At 41.0% G+C, this 21,990-nt stretch overlaps 1 protein-coding gene and 1 pseudogene across 1 annotated transcript; one reads left to right on the top strand and one right to left on the bottom strand.

The window, feature by feature from the left end:
• Positions 1-1,436: 1,436 nt before the first annotated feature.
• LHFPL1 (LHFPL tetraspan subfamily member 1) lies at positions 1,437-19,314 on the top strand. The gene is made up of 3 exons (XM_053917350.1): positions 1,437-1,949; positions 17,690-17,788; positions 19,266-19,314. The coding sequence occupies exons 1-3, from the start codon at positions 1,568-1,570 to the stop codon at positions 19,295-19,297; spliced, it is 513 nt and encodes a 170-aa protein (XP_053773325.1). The 5' UTR covers positions 1,437-1,567; the 3' UTR covers positions 19,298-19,314.
• Positions 11,848-12,912, bottom strand: LOC112308253 (sodium/potassium-transporting ATPase subunit beta-3-like; annotated as a pseudogene).
• Positions 19,315-21,990: the final 2,676 nt, after the last annotated feature.

The following is a 21,990-nucleotide window of genomic DNA, read 5'->3' as shown; positions in this document are numbered from 1 at the left end:
TGTAGTAGAAAAGTGCTGGCCTAGGAATCTGCAGATCAGGTTTCTTATTCTGGAGTTGTTTCTTGCTAATTTACTCTGTGAGTTGGGAAAAATCATTTCCTCCTTTACCAGGCCATACTCCCCCATATGTAAAACAAGAAGGTTGAATTAGGTGATTCATTAAGGTCCCTGCCAGCCACAAAATAAAGAGGACTTGAAGTGCCTACTTAGTGCAAGATACTATGATGGTGGTTGTGAAAGGGGTCATGGTGAGCACGGTGCCTGAGACCCTGAGTACAATTGCTGCTTGCTCCTGACAGACAGAAATTGATCCTATAGAGCCAGTTCCTGTACTTTTTTTTTTGCCTTCGATCTCCTACTCTTGAACCCTTCTGTCACCACCTGTAACTTTAACCAGTAATGGGGAAGCCTTTGAAACATACTCCACCATCTGCCTGCTGGAGCCATTCACAGTGCTGTCAGCAGCGTGGGCTCTGGCTGCTCTAATTGAGAAACAGGCCATTAAGCAATGGCAGATTAATGGAGTTGGGAGGGAAGTGGTTGATTTTTGACAGAGGGGTCTGTTAAAGCCATTTGTGAGCTCTCCCAAGAAGATTAGATCTAAAATGGCTCTCTGCATCTTGAATCTGAGATAACTTGTTCCGAATGCATCTTGAAAGGTCCCTATATTTACTTATATGTTCATATTGCCAGGCAGGGGGTACCTGATCTATTACAGAAAGATGAGAAGCTTTTTTGATTATATTAAGCAAAAGAAAAGGCAGCTTTTCTTAGCTAGTCTATAGTTAAACAAACTTCACTGGTTAGAAAGTTGCCTCACATTTTAATTTTGGGAGAAAGTGACTGAATAGTGCTCATTCAGTGATAAACATACAGTGTGAGACTAGGCGCCCCTTGTTTTATTCTGCTCATTTCAAACTGGCTGGTGTATCCCTGTGAAAAGCCAACATGAATACACTTGCACATCTTATCTAGTTCAACTCCATGGTGAGCTCTTCTTCCCTCATCTCCCTTGTATTAGGGGCAAGCCTCGTGAGCTGCCCTCTTTCTTCCTTTGCTCACAGAAAACAACTTGGTTCCTTGCCCTCTTCAGATATCTTTTCTTTCTAAGCCTCCAAGCCAGCAAGGCCATTCCACTGGAAGCTGGAGGTTCTTTGAGTACCCTGGGTTTCATTCAGGCTTCCCTCTAGCCACTTGTTCCATGCTTAACTTGTTAACTCTTTTTATCAAGAGTTAAAAGCTGTCATATCAGGCTGCATTTGAGTTGGCAGAGAAGTCACTAATTCAGTTCTGTGTTTTTTTTTTTTTTTTTCCATTGCAGCCTAGAGAACATAGAACTGTAAATCAGGTGAAAGAAAGGAAAGATGGAAAAACTGCTGGAAAGCAGAAAGCCATAAGGGCCCAAATGGTCCTTGAGAGTATAAACTCATCGAGGAGCAAGGGCCAAGTGGACCATAAATGAGTCCCAGGACTGACCAATCAGATGAAAAATAGCCTGATGGAGCCTATATGATAACTTTCTGTGTTTGGTGCTCATCTCGCCATACCTGCAGAGAAACCCAGGACCATGAGGAGCAGCCTGACACTGGTGGGGACCTTCTGGGCCTTCCTGTCCCTTGTTACTGCTGTGGCCAGCTCTACCAGTTACTTCCTGCCATATTGGCTCTTCGGATCCCAGCTGGGGAAGCCAGTGTCATTCAGCATGTTCCGGAGGTGCAACTACCCTGTGTGGGGAGAGGGGAACAGTCTGAGCATGGTGGAAGAGTGTGGGCGCTATGCCAGCTTTAGTGCCATCCCAAGCCTTGCCTGGCAGATGTGCACAGTGGTGACAGGTGCTGGCTGTGCTCTCCTCCTCCTGGTGTCATTAGCTGCAGTCCTGGGCTGCTGCATGGAGGCGCTCATCTCCAGAATGATGGGACGTTGCATGGGAGCAGCACAGTTTGTGGGAGGTAAGACAGTATTGCTGGGCTTACATAGGTTGGGGAGTTTTGGAGAAGGTGGGGAGGGAGTGGGAAGTGTTACCTTACGGGAAATCCCTCTCACCCTCTCCACCATGTCCATCTCTAAGGCTATAAAAGGGGACTCCACTGAAACAGTCTAGGATTCTCTAAACTGCAATCTTTTTAAAAACTATATTTTATTGATTATGCTATTACAGTTGTGCCATTTCCCCCCATTTATTCCTCTCTGCCCTGCACTCCTTTCCCACCCGCATTTCCTCCCCCCCTTAGTTCATGTCCATGGGTTGTACATATAAGTTCTTTGGCTTCTACATTTCCTATACTATTCTTAACCTCCCCCTGTCTATTTTGTACCTACCCATTATGCTTCTTTTTCCCTGTACCTTTTTCCCCCTTCTCCCCCCACCCCCTCCCTGCTGATAACTCTCCATGTGATCTCCATTTCTGTGTTTCTGTTCCTGTACTAGTTGTTTGCTTAGTTTGTTTTTGTTTTTGTAATTTTAGGTTCAGATGTTGATAGTAATGAGTTTGTTGTCATTTTACTGTTTATAATTTTTGATCTTCTTTTTCTTAGATTTAACATTTCATATAATAATGGCTTGGTGATGATGAACTCCTTTAACTGGATCTTATCTGGGAAGCACTTTATCTCTCTTCCCATTCTAAATGATAGCTTTGTGGATAGAGTAATCTTGGATGTAGGTCCTTGTTGTTCATGTCTTTGACTACTTGTTTCCAGCCCCTTCTTGCCTGTACGGTTTCTTTTGAGAAATCAACTGACGGCCATGGGAACTCCTTTGTAGGTAACTGTCTCCTTTTCTCCTGTTGCTTTTTAAGATTCTCTTCTTATCTTTAATCTTGGATAATGTAATTACCCAGTTATGTGTGTTGGTGTGTTCCTCCTTGGGTCCAATTTCTTTGTGACTCTCTGAGCTTCCTGGAAGTCTATTTCTTTGGCCAGATTGGGGGAGTATTCCTTCGTTATTTTTCCAAATAAGTTTTCAACTTCTTGCTCTCCCTCTTCTCCTTCTGGCACCCCTATGATTCAGATGTTCGAATGTTCAACATTGTCCTGAAGGTTCCTCAGCCTCTCCTCATTTTTTTGAACTCATCTTTCTTCGTTCTGTTCTGGTTGAATGTTTATTTTTTCCTTTTGGTCCAAAGCATTGATTTGAGTGCCAGTATCCTTCCCTTTATTGTTGGTTCCCTGTACATTTTCCTTTATTTCACTTTGCATAGCCTTCATTTTTCCCTCTATTTTGCAACCATACTCAACCATTTCTGTAAGCATCCTGATTACTGGTGTTTTGAACTGTGAATCTGATAGGCTGGCTGGCTATCTATTCATCACTTAGTTGTATTTTTTCTGGAGCTTTGATCTTTTCTTTCACTTGGGCTTTTTTTTTTTTTTTGGCTTGGCCCACCTGTTATGTAGTAAGGTGCAGAGCCTTAGGTATTCTCCAGGGTGGGGCAACCCAAGTCACTGTGTTGTGGTGCTGTATGTGGGGGAGGGACCCAAAAGGGAACGTGCCACTTGCTCATCTCCTAGCCAGCTTTCAGTCATTTCCTCTGCTACCCACAAGCAAATTGGGCCCTCTGGTGCTGACTCCTGGGAAGGTGGGTTTGTGTACATTCTAGACCCCTGTGGGTCTCTCCAACTAACTCTCCTGTGAGAGTGGGAGATTCTCCTGGGGCCACAACCCTAACAAGTTCTTTCAGTTAGAGGTTTTGAGGCCTTATTTCCCCGTGCTGGAACTCTGGGTTGCACAGTCTGTCTCACTCCCCAGTTGTTCCTCCCAGTTTATCTGCATGCAAATGTGGGACCACCCAGTCTGCCCCCTTCTGCTTCATCCAACCCAGTCTGACAGCTGCCGCCCCTCCTACCGGTCTGGATGAATGTTTCTTCTTTAACTCCTTGTTTGTCAGACTTCCATACAGTTTGATTTTCTGGCAGTTCTGGTTGTTTTTTGTTTTTAAATTTGTTGTTGTCCTTCTTTTGGTTGTGCAAGGAGGCACAGTGTATCTACCTACTCCTCCATCTTGGCCAGAAGTCCGTTTTTTGTCTGTGAACCACCGAAACTGCAATCTATATCAAGGCTGCATTCACAGAAAAATTGGTTAGTAGGCAGTTGATATCTGGTTTCTTTTTCAGCCTCTATTTTCATCGCCTTCTGCCTGCAGGGTGTTTATTCAAGAATATTATCCAGGTCTACTTTCCAGGAGCAACAACATATATTACACTTTTACTGCTTTAAAATAAACTTGGCCTTTAAAAGCCCAGATCTCAGAGGACAGTGATGCAATAAATACACACACACACACACACACACACACACAAATGCTAATTACTAACAAGAGTTTAATATAAAGTGCTTGCCAAAGAAATATATCTGTAATGGTGAAATTCTAGGTGCAAAACAGACTGTAGATAACTGATTATTTTGCCCACATCCAAGGCTATCACTGTCTGGTAGCTGTTAACAGTGTATTCAGATTTCTTATGGCCCTGTCCCATCCTTTAACCCTTTAAATTAGTGTAGATAAACTGGGATGCTGACACTGTATTAAAGGGCTAGGAAAGACCAAATGCAAAATGGCAACCTGCAGGAAGGCAATGGTAGCACCTTAATTTGAATTATATGGGGGGAAATAGCAAGTTTAGATAGACAAGTATATATGTATGAATATGTGAGCTATATTTTACACTTGGATGAGGCACTGGAAAAAAGTGCTAATAGAAGCTATAAGTTGAGGTGTGTTGTTTTTGCTCATGAAGTTTTGGAATCATTATTCAATTCATTATCATCTTCATTAGCAACACAGTGTGGGTAACTAGAGCCAAAATTTTTGGATCCCACTTCTGGCTTTTCTGCTAAGTTGCCCTGTGATCATGGGCAAATGAGAATAACCTGTCCTCTGTTCACTTCCTTTTTTTCCTTGAATTTGTTCACTGGCAAGATAGCTTAGATCCCAATTTTCTTTATACTCTCCAATGACTGAGTTCAGGTGGTTTTGGGGTGAGATGGTAGTGATGAGGTAAGACTCAACAGGGACTGATTTTTCACCTCCTCTCCCTGGGGACATATAATAATCTTTTTGGGGCATTTTTGGTTATCACAATTTGAGGAGGGTGTTACTGGCATCCACTAAGTGAAAGCAAGGGATGCCATTGAATACTCCACAGTTCACAAGAACAAGACACCTACCCTTTTCACAAAATAAAGATGTATCTGGCCCAAAATGTCAATAGTGCCAAAGTTGAAAAACCCTGAGCTAAGATAACATACTTTCCTGTCCTGCTTATGAAAAGCACCAGATTCTTTTTGTTGAATTACAGTTAAGGTGATGTTTTCAGATTCTATCTTTCCTAAGACTCATTGTAAAGGTTTTAAATTTGAATCAACACTCTAGCCTCTATTATTTCTAAATTTTTCCACTCTTCAACTACTAATGGTTTTCTAGCCACATTGGAAAGTCATTAGGTTGTTTCTTTCTTCCTCTTGAAAACCATGGTATAGAACCAATCACAAAGGCTAGTCTAAGCCAATGAATTAATCTCCATTTAGGGGCTCCCTGAATATCACAAATGAACTTTAAGCAGGCTCACCTTTCACTTAACCTGAATGGTGGTCCTTGAAATTCTTATTTATAGCTCCAGGGCCCAGTTCAGCATCAAGGACAGAACAGGTTTTTAATAACTATAGATAAAAGGAACATATGACTAAGGCAATGTTTAGTATATGTTGGGATAAGATGGACATATGAGAGCTGGCTTCATTCACATCCTTTCCTTCCCTTTCAGGCTTCCACTCAAGGGTGTTAATATCCTGAGTTAACTTCTCTTCCAGTTTGAGAGTGACAAGTTAACCTTACTTGCAATTCTAAGAATTCCTGGCAGAGAGTGAGGAAGAACTAAGTGGTAGGAATCAGAAGGGGGGAAAATGGGGACAACTGTAACTGAACAATAAACAATAAAAAAGTTTTAAAAAGAAGTTCAGTAGCAATAGCCTCCCTTAGACTCCAAGAATTAATAGTGGCTCCTACTCCCAGCTTGCATCCTGCCTTGGACTTTGCTGAGACTTTTACAAAAATTCTTATGTTTCCCCATATAACATATTTTAGCTGAACATACTTCCTTGGTCTAGAAATTCAAATAAAATTGTTGAAGGAAGATGTGGGAAAATAATGGAGATTTAGACACACATAGACTGAGTGGGGAAGGACTGAGTGGCAAGTGTCATACGGGGAAGTCAAAATAGTGTCATTTTCATCTCATATGATGCTGCCCTTCTCTATTCTTCATTGACCTTTGCTCATATAAACATGGTCACAGTATTTACACTTAGATGAGGGTCTTTAAAGTTCAAGAAAGAAATGCCATTTGATAGTAGTCATGGAAAAAGACAAGACGTAAGATGTGCTATAAGGTGTATCCCTGGGCAAGACAATGATATTGGACAAACTGCTAAATTTCCACATCTGTAACATCAATCAACTTATAGTCGTTACCACCTCCATTTTAGAAATTTATGCTTGTTAAGGTTGCATCAGATGTGAAGAAGTGGTGGAGACTGCTTGGATATATCATATTTTCTAGGAGTCCTTTGGCACATGATCATTAACCAAGACTCTTTAGACATCTCAGGCCTACTTGATCCCTTAGAGATGGGCTCTTACCAGTGACAGACCACCAAACCTTAACAGCATTTTGAGCTCCATGGATAAAAGACACAAGAGAAAGTGCTGTGGAGGTTTAGTTTAAACTTATTGTTCAGCTGAGGGGAATTGGTTTTGTTGCTCCAGGCCTGGCTGATTCTCAGCAGCTAGAGCATTAACTGAAATTTATTAGGGGGAGGAGCCAATTTGTTTCAGGACTGGTTTATCTCTGCCAGACCCCAAACCACTGAAGAGATGGAGTATCCATTAAGAACTATGTCCTCCCCCTGCTTTACTCTTTTTTTCTAGTTTGGCAGCTTCCCATAGAGATGAGCGGTGGGAAGTGGAAGAGACAGGAAGAAATAAAGATCTGTTTGACTGAGTCATACTCAGCAAGGTGACTTGATGGGGCCCTTGGGTCCCATTTGCTCCACCTGCAGCTGATCCAGCTGGACAAGCTTAGGTTCCAGAGAGCCTTCCACCTGGACCTTCATGCCCTGCTCCAACTGGTGAAGGAAACATGTGATTAGGAGATTATTTCAACTCTGGGGGTGCTGAGATTTCCAACCAGCTGGCCCCCAGCCTGTGAGAACAGGATCATTATTCACATTACCATGTGTGTGTGTGTGTATTATACACACACACACAATATACTTTTGAATTATCTTCTATCTTCAGTGACAGCTAGACAAAGAAGAAATAGGTGAGAAATAAATATAAGGAATTTCTTGGCAGGAATAAGTGAAAGATCTTGGATCAGGTTACTTGAGGGAGGCCGAGAATCTTTCAAGAGTAGGGATTGTATCAAAATCATGTAGAGTGCTTAAAAAATGTGGACTCCACAACTCTCCCGTCCTCTTTTCCATTCTGATATACACATCAACAGGTGGAAGGCTGTGTGTTTTGAAAAATCTCCTTAGTAATTCTAATGTATATACTGTGTTTCCTTTCCCTAACCCAAGTGAGAACCACCACTGTGGATATACCTACAATGTTAAGGGCATAAAATGTAATACACTCAGACAGGTAACAGTGTTTTTCTCCACGTAAGGTCTTAATGCTACATGCTTCAAGCTGGATGAAAACTGCCACTGGAAACAGATCACTGAGAACTTGATTTGAGGAAAGGGTACTATTTTTCCAAAAACCGCTATCTTCTCTGGAAACTTCATTTCCTGGGAAGTACTCCAAAGTTTCACCAGGCATCATTAAACTTATCCTCACCAGCCTGAACAAGGATTATAAAAGTGGCTTTCTGTTTGGAAAAATGGTATTCAAATAAGTTAACCTACTAACAAGGGGTCATATAGTAAATTAAGCAGAGAATATGGTTCAGGGCTTCTGACTCTCAGCTCTGAGGTTTATGCACTGGTGCCATTGATTTTTCTTTTTCCCTTTGGAGAAAAAGTGTTGTCATAGTGGTTTTCAGAGTGTTCCAGGAACCACTTGTATAAGTATTACCTGGGGAGCTTATTAATGCAGATGCCTTAGGGCCAGTCTAAGACTACTGAATCAGAACTGATGCTTTGCACTCTGTTTTACACAGTCTCTCATGCTGCTTTCTTTTTGAAGCTATAGTATGAAATATCTCTGGTGTATGTACCACTCAGATGAAGAAATATAGTATTATCAATACAGTTGAAGTCTCCTTCATACCCTGATCATATTCTCTTGTCCCTACAGCAAACGTAACTACTCTCTTGGATTTGTTATCCATCTCACCAGCAGACTCCAGTCCACACTAAAATTTGAGAACGTCTGCTCAGTTTTGTTATAATGTTGCTTTTTATAGGAAAAAAAATGAGTTCCCTTTTCTTCCATGTCAGCTTGAACATAAATATCTCTCTATCTCTCAAAGGCAAAGTCAAATGCAACTTCCTTGTGAAGCCTCCCCTGATCTTTAGAAATCTCTAGCAGAAGTGAACTGTCTTTTAACTGTGACTGAAAATATTAGGTTCTAAGAATGGGAGAGTTGAGTGTGGGAGTTCCTTGGAAAGGGAAAACTGAGATATGGCTGTAAAACAAATATAAATTTTCCACTGTGTTTGAGATGAAGTTGCTACAGGAGCAATAAGCTGAAAAAATTAATAACAATTTAACTCATACTAAGCTTCTGCTCAGGGTAGTAAATTCAAAGTATTAATAACCATATTTGGACAGATATTTGTGGATAGGTTGGGGTGTGTAACAAAATGGCTACCACTCAAAAGTTACACTTTTATAAGTAAGGTTCCAAGTTCTGTTTGATATTATGTTTCTGAGGGTTTGTGTTGGCATTGAGGTTGCCACAAGGGCTGAAGTTGAGTGAAGTGTCCAACTCTGGGCTTCTGCTTGGTTGAAGAAGTGAATTCAAATTATAGCAATCATGTTTGGGAAAAACATTTGGCACATTTTGTGAAAGGAGATTCTTGTGGAAGGAGAAGTTGAGGAAGGGGAACAAGGTGGTCATCTGCACATATGCAGTAGGGAAGTGAGGATGTTAACACACTTTAAAGGTCTTTTTTTTTCCCCTTCCTGTAGGAAAGTACCCAGCTGAGATGTACAGTTGAGACAGACTTCTCCAAAGGTCATGTGTGGTTGGAAGGGCAGTAAAACTGGAATTAGCAATGACACATAGAGAAGTGCGACCTAGGGCTACAGTTCATATGTTGCAAGGTCAGGATTTGAACTAGTCTCTGGTACCAGATCCCCATGCTCCTAATACTTTCAATGGTGTTTTTCTTAAGGATTGGTACCAGGACCAGAAAGATGCATCAGATTACTAGGGTGCTTTTGAAATGCGTATTCCTGGGCTGCAGTTACTGAATTAAATACCTCCAAATCTATATATGTTCAAAAGATTTTATTTATTTTTGAAGAGAAGTCAAGGGAGGGAGAAAAAGAGAGAGAGAAACTTTGATGTGAGGGGGCAACATTGATCGGCTGCCTCTTTCATGCACCATGACCAGGGACTGAACCCACAAACCAGGCATGTGTCCCAACTGGGGATAAAACCAGTGATCTTTCACTTTGTGGGAATATGTCCAACTTACTGAACCACACCAGTCAGGGCAAAATCTATATTTATAATAAGCTCCTACTCTTCCAGAAGGTGGCAGGGCCTGGCACTCATAAATGACTTCCATGTTGCTATTTGAATCACATCTTCACAATTTGAAATTGATGAGAATTTCTGGGGACAAATATAATGGAGAATAAATTCCCCTGTGACTTCATGTTTTAAAATATGTCTCCAGGGACATCTTTCTCCAGTTATAATCAAATGTAATACAATCAGCTGTCAGTTACAAGTCCAATGTCTTCATGAAGTATGTGTACAATCTATCATGCTCTCCTGTCTAAAAGGCAGGATGAAGGATGGGAGATGGGAGGGATGGTAAGGCAGGTTGGGCAGAGCCATATGCACTGGGGCGGAATAAATGCCTAGCAGAGATTTATTATTTCATGTCTGGTGTCTATGAAACACTGCAAGATAACACCTCCAACCAGGAACCTTTTGAATAGAGCCTTATTCAGCTTTTTTACTTTTCAGCTGTATGTTATGAGAGGTGAAGGAAAATATTAGCATAGAGAATATAGGTGGAAAGTGAGAGATGAGCCATAGGGAAAGGCTACTGTTTAGTAATAATCAATCTTTGTTGAACACTTTCTGTGTGCCAGAAACTTTATGAGCATTGCTCCTTGAAACATCCCTGTAAGAAAGAGTATGACTATTTCCATTTTAAAGATGAGGTAACTGAAGTACAGGCATATTAAGTAACTTGCCCAAAGTCACACAGTTTCCAAGTGGCAGAGCTGGAATTTGAACTTAGGTATAGACTGTCTACAGAACCCATTCTCTCTTTTTTCCCCACAGCTTTATTGAAATATAATGGACATACAAGATTGTGTAAGTTTAAGGTGTACGAGTGTAATGATTTGATACATGTATATACACATGTGAAATGATTATCACAATAAGGTTAGTTAAAACATCTATCACCTCACATAATTACCTTTTTTATGGTGAGAATATTTCAGATGTATTCTCTTAGCAGCTTTCAAGTATAAAATACAGTATTGTTCTCTTAAGCCAGCATGTTGTACTCAGGATCTAATGACTGTAAGATTCCTACTGTCTGCAAGAGATATTGTTGCCAGAAGGTGGTCATTTCTGGACATCTCTCTGGAAGTACAGAACTTCTAAGGGTTGATGATCTCTGTGGTTATTGAGAAAGATGTTGTCAGTGATTATGTGACCTTGGGTAAATCACCTTCTCTCTCTGGGTCTCAAAATTCACATCTATAATGGGAAAGGATTAGTGTAGGTAATTTCCAAAGGTCTTTCCCATGCTCAAGTTCTATGGTTGTATCAGATATCTAGGAATATCTGCCACCTCTGCCATGGAGATCCCTTCAGAAGGCTTCCCACCTGGTAGTGCAAGTAAAGGAAACTATCTGTAAGGTAGGCAGAACACACTGAAAAACACTTACTGACTACTTATTATATACCAGGTAACAAGGATACATAGTTGAGGATAAATATGGTTACTCCCTTCAAGAAACACACACACACACACACACACACACACTTTAGTGAGGGATACAGACAACAAATGGTTGTGAAGGATATATATCACAGGATATTTTAATCACAGGAGTAAGCAAAAGTTGCTATGAGAAGAGAGAGAGAGAGAGAATGTGTAACTTTGCCTAAGGATTGGAAATGGTAAGGAAAGGCTTCTTTTTTTTTTTTTAACTTTTCAAAACCACTTTTATTTTCTTTTCCCCTTTATACCCAGAACTTCTCCACACATGTTTTTTGTAGCTGTAAAGTCACTTCGTGTTGGTCAGGTACCATTTCACCCCTAAAACTTTGCTGGCATCAAAATATGACAGTTAACCAATGTTACATCTATAAAATATTTACATGGCACAGCACATTAAGCTTTAGACACTTGGCAATTAAACCACGTAAAAATAGGACAAGACCCCGTGTTCAGAATCAGGTGTTCACAGCCCCCGTTGGGTGACTGTACAATTGTTCCCAAAGGCAGCAGAGGCAACAGGCAGTTACTTCAGAGGACATCGAACACTACAGTCTGGACGCACATCACAATGTTACCCCAGTGTCATGTACCACCCCACCTCTCTCTCAGGTGGTCTCATAATTCTAGAATGTCAGGTCCAGCTGATAGAAAATGAAGACAGACAACACAACATTTACTTTGTGGATGCATTCTAACTCCTACTATGCGCACATTGTGATTTTGAACACAACTCGTCCTAAAAACTTGTCACAGTCATTATGGTTTTTCAGGTTGGGTGAATCAACAATCTTGCACTTGACTGTTGCTTCTTTTGGGGTACTGCTAGCACCAAGGCTGAGCTGGACTAATGGCTATAGATAGCCCACATGCAGTTTCTTCCCATAATATGGAAAAATATTTGAAGTCTAGATTTCCCAGGTCAGGATAAGGTAATAGAGTTGTGTTTTCACCCTTAGAAACAGAGCATTCTATCCTTGGTTTTCCTTGAGGCTTTAATCCAATTATTCTGTTCATTTTCACAAGAACACAAGGGTGTTTCTTTGTCTTCATTGTAACAATAGCCAGAGGGGAGTGGAGAGGGGATAGTGGGGAGAGGGGTCTATAGGAGCTACTATAAAGGACACAAGGACAAAATAAAAGGGGAGGGTAGAATTGGGGGAGGGAGGTGGGACTGGCTGGGGTGGGGTGGAGGAATGGGGAAATGCAGACTATTGTAACTGAATAAAAATAAATTAATTAATTTTAAAAAAAGGAACACAAGGGTGTCCACTGGAGTAGCCAAAGTGAGGGTCATTAACCCCACTGCATTCTTCAGGTAAGGTAACAGGAAACCGATATGCTTTATAAACTGGACCCTTCTGTTCAAAGAGTGCTCCATCAGGACAGTCCTTGAGATTGTTCTGTGCTTCTGAAGGGTATGGCTTTAGACATTTCTTAAGGTCTCCAATGTACCCTTTATAGGACTGTGGATCAGACATATTGAATGAATACTCCAACACTGACACTGGTTTTGGAAAAACCATAAGTCCTGGACTAGAAATCTGGTCACGATATTTTGGAACCTCATCGTTCAGCATTTGAAGCATAACCCACATTGTGAATGTGAAGAGTGTAGCCAGGAACCTATAAAAGACTAGGTAGAAGAGCAAGATCAAACCCCAGCTCTTGGTGGTGCATCCCAGGAACTCTCCTTTGGTCAGGTTGTAGATGAAGAGCTTACACTGGGCCAGGCTCTGGCTGAAGGACTTCTTGTCTTTCTTCTTCATGGTGTGTGCGCCTACGGGGAGGGGAGCAGTGGCCGCAGGGGGGTGGAGGTGGCGAGGAGCGAGGAGGTGTCTTCCAGCTCAAGCGGCACAGCATTGGCGGCAGAAGGTAGAAAGGCAGAGGACACCTCCTCACTGCCTTGGTCACTTGAACCGACGGCCAAGGAAAGGCTTCTTTGAGGAAGTATTCCCTGACCTGAGTTCCTTGGCATAGTAATGTCTGAAAAGCAAAGGAGATGAAGAATGTGGAAGGTTCCCCTTGCCATGTCAGGACAGGCATTCGGCCAGCACTACTGCCTCCTTGAGAAGGCAGAAGTTCATGCCAGTCCCAGGGATCTGAATATGGAGGTTGGAAAGCTGAACTACTGTGCTTTTATAAACTTGGGTGCTTTTCTTCCTGGTCTGTGTGAGAAAGCTCACTTTTTATTAACTCTTCCCTCAAAAGGCATACACTGGAAACAGGAAAAGGCCTAAGTTTCATCTCCATTGTTTCCCTTAACCCATTGTACAAACTCTGAGCTCATACACTCTGGTTCATACTTCTTCATATCATAGGGTTCCAGTTTATCTGTGATAAAAAAAAAAAATCAGAAGTGTTGTTCCATTGTCACTGGATAAATTCCAGAGCCTTGAAAAGTCTTCAGGTGACCAGTTCCTTTTCCTTTAAGATGGTGAGACAGATAAGAATGCATGGACAAAGTCAAAGGCAGGTAGGATCAAGGGTGGGAAGTGGGTATGTCTGATGAGGGGGGGACATGGTGGGGGGGAATCGAGACAACTGTACTTGAACAATAATAAAACATGTGAAAAAAAATTAAAAATAGAATGCATTCCACTGAAGGGAATTTCTACCCTTAACTGATTTTGTGTGTTTGTTTCTAAAACCTCTCTCTCACTGTCAGAATGTTCTCTCTGTTTTCCTTTTTAAATGCCTCTGTTTTTAATACAGTTGTCCCATTTTTTCTCCCCTTTACGCACCTCTGCCCTGTGCCCCCTTCACATGAGCATTCTTCACTTCTTAGTCCATGTCTCTGGGTCATACCTATAAGTCCTTTGGCTTCTCCACTTCCTATACTATTCTTAACCTCCCCCTGTCAATTTTGTACCTATTTTTTATGCTTCTTATTCTCTGTACCTTTTCCCCCAATCTCCCTCCTCCCCCTCCCCACTGATAACCCTCCATGTGATCTCCATTTCTGTGATTCTGTTCCTATTCTAGTTGTTTGCTTTGTTTTTGTAATTTCAGGTTCAGTTTTTGATAGTTGTGAGTTTGTTGTCATCTTACTATTCATAGTTTTGATCTTTTTCTTACATAAGTCCCTTTAACATTTCATATAATAAGGGCTTGGTGATGATGAACTCCTTTAACTCGACCTTATCTGAGAAGCACTTTATCTGCCCTTGCATTCTAAATGAGAGATTTGCTAGATAGAGTAATCTTGGATGTAGGTCCTTGCCTTTCATGACTCTGAATACTCGTTTTGGCCCCTTCTTGCCTGTAAGGTTTCTTTTGAGAAATCAGCTGATAGTCTTATGGGAACTCCTTTGTAGGTAACTGTCTCTTTCTCTTGCTGCTTTTAAGATTCTCTCCTCTTTAATCTTGGTAAATTTAATTATGATGTGTCTTGGTGTGTCCCTCCTTGGGTCCAACTTCTTTGGGACTCTTGGAGCTTCCTGGACTTCCTGGAAGTCTATTTCCTTTGCCAGATTGGGGGAGTGTTCCTTCATTATTTTTTCAAATCAGTTTTCAATTTCTTGCTCTTCCTCTTCTCTTTCTGGCACCCCTATGATTCAGATGTTGGAACAGTTTAAAGTTGTCCTGGAGGTTCCTAAGCCTATCCTCACTTTTTTGAATTCATCTTTCTTCATTCTGTTCTGGTTGAATGTTTATTTCTTCCTTCTACTCCAAATTGTTGATTTGAGTGCTGGTTTCCTTCCCTTCACTCTTGGTTCCCTGTATATTTTTCTTTATTTCACTTTGCATAGCCTTCACTTTTTTCTCTATTTTGCAACCATACTCAGCCATTTCTGTGAGCATCCTGATTACCAGTGTTGTGAATGGTGCATCTGATAGGTTGGTTATCTATTCATTGCTTAGTTCTATTTTTGGATATTTGATCTGTTTTTCTTGTTTTGTGAGATTTAAAAAAAATGATTTAATTTATTTTTTTAGACGGAGGGGGAGGGAAGAGGAAAGAGAGGGAGAGACACATAAATGTGTGTCTGCTTCTCATGCGCCCCATACTGGGGACCTGAACTGACCACAACCCAGGCGTGTGTCCTGACTGGGAATTGAGCCACTGACCCTTTGGTTCACAGGCAGGTGCTCAGTCCATTGAGCCACATCAGTCAGGGCTTGATCCGCTCTTACATTTTGGCCATCTTTCTTTGTCTTGGTACTCCTGTTACATTGTAAGTGGTGGAGTCTTAGGTATTTGCCAGGGTAGGTCAACCCACATTGCTGTGTTGAGGCACTGTATGTGGGGGAGGGGTCTGAGAGGGAACAATGTCTCTTGCTCTGCTCTTGGCTGGCTTCCATTCACTTCCCTACTACCCACAAGCAAATTTGGCCCTTCTGGTGCTGATTCCAGGTGGGTGGGTTTCTGTATGTCCTAGGACCCTGTGGGTCTCTCCAACAAACTCTCCTGTGAGGCTGGGAGTTTTTCCCACCACAGCAACCCCCATAGGTTTTTACAGCCAGAGCTTTTGAAGCTTTCTTTTCCCACACTTGAACTCTGGATTGCCTGGTCTGTCACTCCCCAGTTGTTCCTCCTGGCTTATCCACACATGAATGCCGGACTTCCTTATCGGCTATCCACCACTTCACCCACCATTTCGCCAGCCACAGCCTTGTTGCCTGTCCTCTCTACCCTGGCTGCCTGTCTCCACCCCTCCTACCAGTCTCAATGAATGTTCCCTCTTTAGCTCCTTGGTTGACAGACTTCCACACAGTTCAGTTTTCTGGCAGTTCTTGTTTCTTTGTTTTTAAATTTGTTCTTGTCCTTTTGGTTGTGCAAGGAGGCACAGTGCATCTACCTATACCTCCATCTCGGCTAGAAGTAGAGGCCTAAATGCTTCTTGCTATTTCTTTAAGTCTTTGTGTTTTTCTCTGGCTTCATTGAGTATGAAAACCTGGTTTCCATGTTTCAGGCATGCTTAGAGAGGATGTTGAGATTTTCTTCCAAAGAGTTCATCTGAAGGCAAAATGGGCTTATTAGCTTCTCGGAGTGTATATGGAATTTTCATCTTTGAGGAAAAATAAATAAAGGTGAGGTCAGCAATCCCTGGAGTCTTCTGCCTTTCACTGTCAGCTGAGCTCCAAAGCTCTGGAACCTACAAATATGCCATTCATTTATCACTGATTAAACATCTGCTCTCTAGAGGTTCTGTGTTATGTGTTAGTTTCTGCATCCACATTTGTGGCAGGAGACCATTCCATGACCTTTTGTGTAGCAGTCAAGTATAGTGTTCTTGTAATTAGGCTCTCTTTGTTGCAAGTAGGAGACCCACTTGAGATCTCTCAATGAAAATAGACTTTATTATAACATAAGAAAAGTGGAACACAAAAGCCATTGGGAAGCACGGAATTATCTCTTGGTCTTTCATGGGCAGCATGGAGTTTTTCTTCATGGTATGTCTGCTTCATGCTACTGTATTCTCCCTCTCTACCAGTCAGTTTGCTCAGCATACCTGAAAGTTATGTCTACTCATAATTTTAGATTGAACTCGGCTTTAGTTTGACACAGACTTGATTCTACCTCCTGGCATTTTTTTCTTAACTTATTCTCTATCTGATAACTAACTTGGCATTTCTGTGTTTCTTGATTAAAACTTTCAGAAACAAGAGTCTGGCCCATATCATGTCTTCATGCCAGGTTATGATGCCATACATTACTGGACCGTCAATAAATGTTTATTTGTGTCAGATGCCAATGCTAGTTCCAATTCACTGTCACCAAAGGCATGGTGTGGGGAGTTCAGAGGTTATAAAATGTGAACCTAGGCAGCAGCAAGAGTTGCAGATGAAGAAGTTTTTCTTAGAAGTCAGTGTTGGCAAGTACCAGATTTGTATTTATGGTTGGAAGGGTAAGGTTATCACTAAGGTCCCACAAAGTTTCCCAGTGACTAAATGATCTAAACAAAATGAAGATGAAGGCAGGGGACACAGTGTAAGGTACTGGAAGCTAAAGAAAGAAGGCATGTTTAACATGAATTCGGAATGATCTTTCAGAAGAAAAAAAAAGTGTTTCTGGAAGAGGGAGTGTGGTGCCCTGCTCACCAGGATAAGCCTATGCAACATGTATGCCTTCTGCAGAGCTCAGTCTGGCAGCTGATTCCAAGTTACAGAAATCATGATCTACCTTAAACTGCTAGGGACCTACTTGACTCTTAGAAAAGGCTGACATTTTAGGAAACAGCTGTAGTCTCTATATTGTGATTCTTTGTAAATCAGACAAAGATAGAAGTCTGGTTGGAGAGGCCACCTTAACTTTGTAAGTCATTGTCAAAAACATTTCAAGTATAAAAATTACATTGTCCTGCCTCAATTCCTAATACTTCCTTTTATGATTTACCCCCTCTAGTACCTACTACAACTCACCACTTATGATGGCAAAGAAATCCTGTTGAGTTTATAGTATTATAGAAATTTAGGGTAAAAGGGGAGAGGTAAACTCTGAGTAGAAGAAACAGAATTTGAGCTGAGCTTATCCAGAGGGAATGTTGGGGTGAAGGAAGACCTATTACATTTTTCTATCTGTGTGTATTTTTTTCTTTCCAGGGCTGCTGATAAGCTCAGGCTGTGCATTATACCCCTTAGGATGGAATAGCCCAGAGATAATGCAAACATGTGGGAACGTCTCCAATCAATTTCAGTTAGGTAAGGTGACCAGCAGGATGGCAGTGTCAGTTCATCTGTTTTTCAAATTACTTTACCTCTTAAATGAGCCTCTGCTTGCCAGTGGTGCTTTCTTGTGTCTCTCTCACTGTATTACCTTGTAAGAAGTAGTAGCTTGGCCAGCCTGAATCTCACCTTGCTGACTTACAAGGGGTGGACATAAATTTCACTTCATTAACTGTTTCTCTCTACATCCTTTATGTATTTTTACCCAGAGTCCTGTGACCAGTTTGTGTCAACACTAGGTACAGAGGGATTTCAAATGCTTGTAGAGTAATGATCTGTCACCCTCTGTATAAACACTAGATCTTATTATTATTTTCTTCTAGGCACTGTTTTCTAAATATAAATCAATAGTATCTCTTCTCACCCTCCACTGAAGATATAACAAAGGATAATTGAGTTTCCATCATCCATTAGGAACGTAGGTTAAGTATTGGGAATTGTTACTGGCATATTAATGGCAAGAACTGTTAAATGTAAGGAGTGACAGAAGGAGCTCCGGATTCTTCCATGATTGCCAATTCTCAGTGAGAATGGCTTAAATTCAGTATTGTGAATTGAGAATAGATTAGACTCTAACTCGAAGTTTCAAAATATTTTACCAACCTACCATGATAGAAGAGACTTAGAAGGGAAATGTATAATCTTCCCTGAATATTCTCAATTGTAGAAGAGAACATTGGAACAATGAGGCAACCCATCTCCTATAGTTTATGCCCCATTACTTCCCTTTCTCTCTGTTGCCTTAGATTGTTTTTTGTCTCACCTAAGCAATTTTGGGAGAAAGGAGTTGTTCACTGGACAAACATAACATGAGGGAAGGGCTATAAAGAAGATAGGACAAGTATATAAGCAAGCTACTGGTCCTGCTAGCTGGAGTAGAGAGAAATAAAGATTTAGCACATTTCTCCTACTTGGTTGTTAGACCTATAATTCTACTTTAAAAACAGGTTTATTGATATATAATTCACATGCCATAGAATTTTCCCTTTTAAAGTGTACAATTAGTGGTTTTCAATATATTCACAAGGTTGTGCAATCATCACTACTATTCGATTTCAGAATATTTACATAACCCAAAAAGAAACCTCTTACCCATTCACAGTCACTCTCAATTTCCTCCTGAGCTCAGCCCCCAGCAGCAACTCTATAGATTTGCTTATTCTAAACATTTCATATGAATGAAATCATATAATGTGTGGCTTTTGTGTTTGGCTTCTTTTACTTAGAATAATGTTTTCAAAGTTCATCCACATCATAGCATGTATCAGTACTTCTGCTTTTCGTGGATGAATAATATTTCATTGTATGGATATAACTCATTTATCCAGTCATCAGCTGATAGATATTTGGGTTTCTCCATTTTTCACTATTATGAAAATAATAATGCTATGAATATTTGTGTACACATTTTTGTATGCATATAATGTTTCATTTTTCTTGTGTATATATCTAGGTGCAGAATTTCTGGGTCAAATGGTGACTTGATGTTTAAGCCTTTGAGGAACTGCCATGCTATTTTCCAAAGTGACTGTGTCACTTTAGGTATCTACCAGAAATCTCCAAGTGTTCCAATTTCCCCAATCTTCACCAACACTTATTTTCCATATTTTAAGTTATAGCTATCCTGGTGAGTGTGAAGTGATACCTCATTGTGCTTTTAATTTGCATTTTCCTGATTACTCATGGTGTTGAACATCTTTTCATTTACTTATTACCTATTTCTTTCCTTTAATTTTTGGTATTTTTAATTTCTTTATTTTTTTAAAAATTGTTGTTCTATTACAGTTGTCCCAATTTTCCCCCACTTATCTCCCCTACCCCGTCCAACACCCACTCCAACACTCAACCCTCACCCTGTTATCCATATCCATGGGTAATTTATACTTGCTTTTTTCCTATATCTTCTTTAAAGAAATGTCTATTCAAATTCTTTGCCTATTTTTAACTTGATTATTTGCCTTGTTTTGTTAATTGTAAGAGTTCTTTCTGTATTCTAGATACTAGACTATTTTTAGATGTATGATTTACAAATATTTTCCCCATTCTGTGGTTTGTATTTTCACTTCTTTGATGACATTCTCTGAAGTAAAAAATTATTTAATATTGATGAAATAAAATTTTATCTATTTTTAAGGTTTTATTGATTGTGCTTTTGATGTCACATCTAAGCATATATTGCCAAATCTAATGACACAAGGACTGTTTTAGCTAATCTTGCATTTTCATGTGAATTTGAAGTTCATCTTTTCAATTTTTCTACAAACGCCACTTGGGATTTAAAAAAATATATATTTATTGATTATGCTATTACACTTGTCCCATTTCCCCCCTTCACTCCACTACATCCGGCACACCCCCTTCCTCCCACACCCCACCCCCCCTATAGTTCAAGTCCATGGGTCATACTTATAAGTTCTTTGACTTCTACATTTCCTATACTATTCTTACTCTCCCCCTGTCTATTTTCCAACTACCATTTATGCTACTTATTCTCTGTACCTTTCCCCCTTCTCTCCCCCTCTCACTCCCCTGTTGAAAACCCTCCATGTAATTTCCATTTCTGTGGTTCTGTTCCTGTTCTAGTTGTTTGCTTAGTTTGTTTTTGTTTTTGTTTTAGATGTGGTTGTTAATAAGTGTGAGTTTGCTGTCATTTTTACTGTTCCTATTTTTTATCTTCTTTTTCTTAGATTAATCCCTTTCACATTTCATATAATAAGGGCTTGATGATGATGAACTCCTTGAACTTGACCTTATCTTGGAAGCACTTTATCTGTCCTTCCATTCTAAATGATAGCTTTGCTGGATACAGTAATCTTGGGTGTAGGTCCTTGTCTTTCATGACTTGAAATAATTCTTTCCAGCCCCTCCTTGCCTGTAAGGTCTCTTTTGAGAAATCAGCTGACAGTCTTATGGGAACTCCTTTGTAGATAACTGTGTCCTTTTCTATTGCTGTTTCTAAGATTCTCTCCTTCTGTTTAATCTTGGGTAATGTAATGATGATGTGCCTTGTGGGTTCCTTCTTGGGTCCAACTTCTTTGGAACTCTCTGAGCTTCCTGGACTTCCTGGAAGTCTATTTCTCTTGCCAGATTAGAGAAGTTCTCCTTCATTATTTGTTCAAATAAGTTTTCAATTTTTTGTTCTTCCTCTTCTCCTTCTGGTACCCCTATAATTCAGATGTTGGAACGTTGAAAGATGTCCTGGAGGTTCCTAAAACTCTCCTCATTTTTTTGAATTCTTGTTTCTTCATTCTTTTCTGGTTGGATGTTTCTTTCTTCCTTCTGGTCCACACCATTGATTTGAGTCCCAGTTCCTTTCCCATCACTATTGGTTCCCTGTACATTTTCCTTTGTTTCTCTTAGCATAGCCTTCATTTTTTCATCTAGTTTTCGACCAGATTGAACCAATTCTGTGAGCTTCCTCATTACCAGTGTTTTGAATTGTGCATCTGATAGGTTGACTATCTCTTCGTTGCTTAGTTGTATTTTTTCTGGAGCTTTGATCTGTTCTTTCATTTGGGTCATTTGTTTGTTTGTTTGTTTGTTTTGGCATGCCTGTTACATAAAGGGGTGGAGCCTTAGGTGTTCACCACGGCAGGGTAACACTGGTCACTGTGCTGAGAGGCTGTATGTGGGGGAGGGGCTGAGAGGGAGCAATGGTGCTTGCTCCACTCTCCGCTGGACCCCAGTCACTCCGTCTGCTACCCACAATCAAATTGGGCCCTTCTGGTGCTGTTTCCTGAGTGGGTGAGCTTGTGCACACTCTAGGCCCCTGTGGGTCTCTCCAATGAACTCTCCTGTGAGGCTGGGAGTTTCTTCTACCGCCTCCACCCCCACGGATGTTTTCAATCAGAGGTTTGAGGCTTCACTTCCCTGAGCTGGAACCCTGGGTTGTGCAGCCTGCCTTGCTCCCCGACTGTTCCTCCCAGTTTGTCCATGCACGAATGTGGGGTTGCAGGGTCTGTCAGCCACCACCCTGTGGGGTCCACCAGCTGCAGCCTGGACTGCCCTGTTCCACAATCCGCCATCTCACTGGGTTCGCCAGCCCCCGCCTTGCCGCGAGTCCCCTCCTCCCTGGCTGCTCGTCTCTGCCTCTCCCACCAGTCTGGATGAATGTTTCTTCTTTATCCCCTTGGTTGTCAGACTTCCATATAGTTTGATTTTCTGTCAGTTCTGGTTGT

The sequence above is a fragment of the Desmodus rotundus genome, chromosome X (genome assembly GCF_022682495.2).
Source record: "Desmodus rotundus isolate HL8 chromosome X, HLdesRot8A.1, whole genome shotgun sequence".
Classification (NCBI taxonomy): domain Eukaryota; kingdom Metazoa; phylum Chordata; class Mammalia; order Chiroptera; family Phyllostomidae; genus Desmodus; species Desmodus rotundus.
This window is presented reverse-complemented; position numbering and strand designations above follow the sequence as displayed.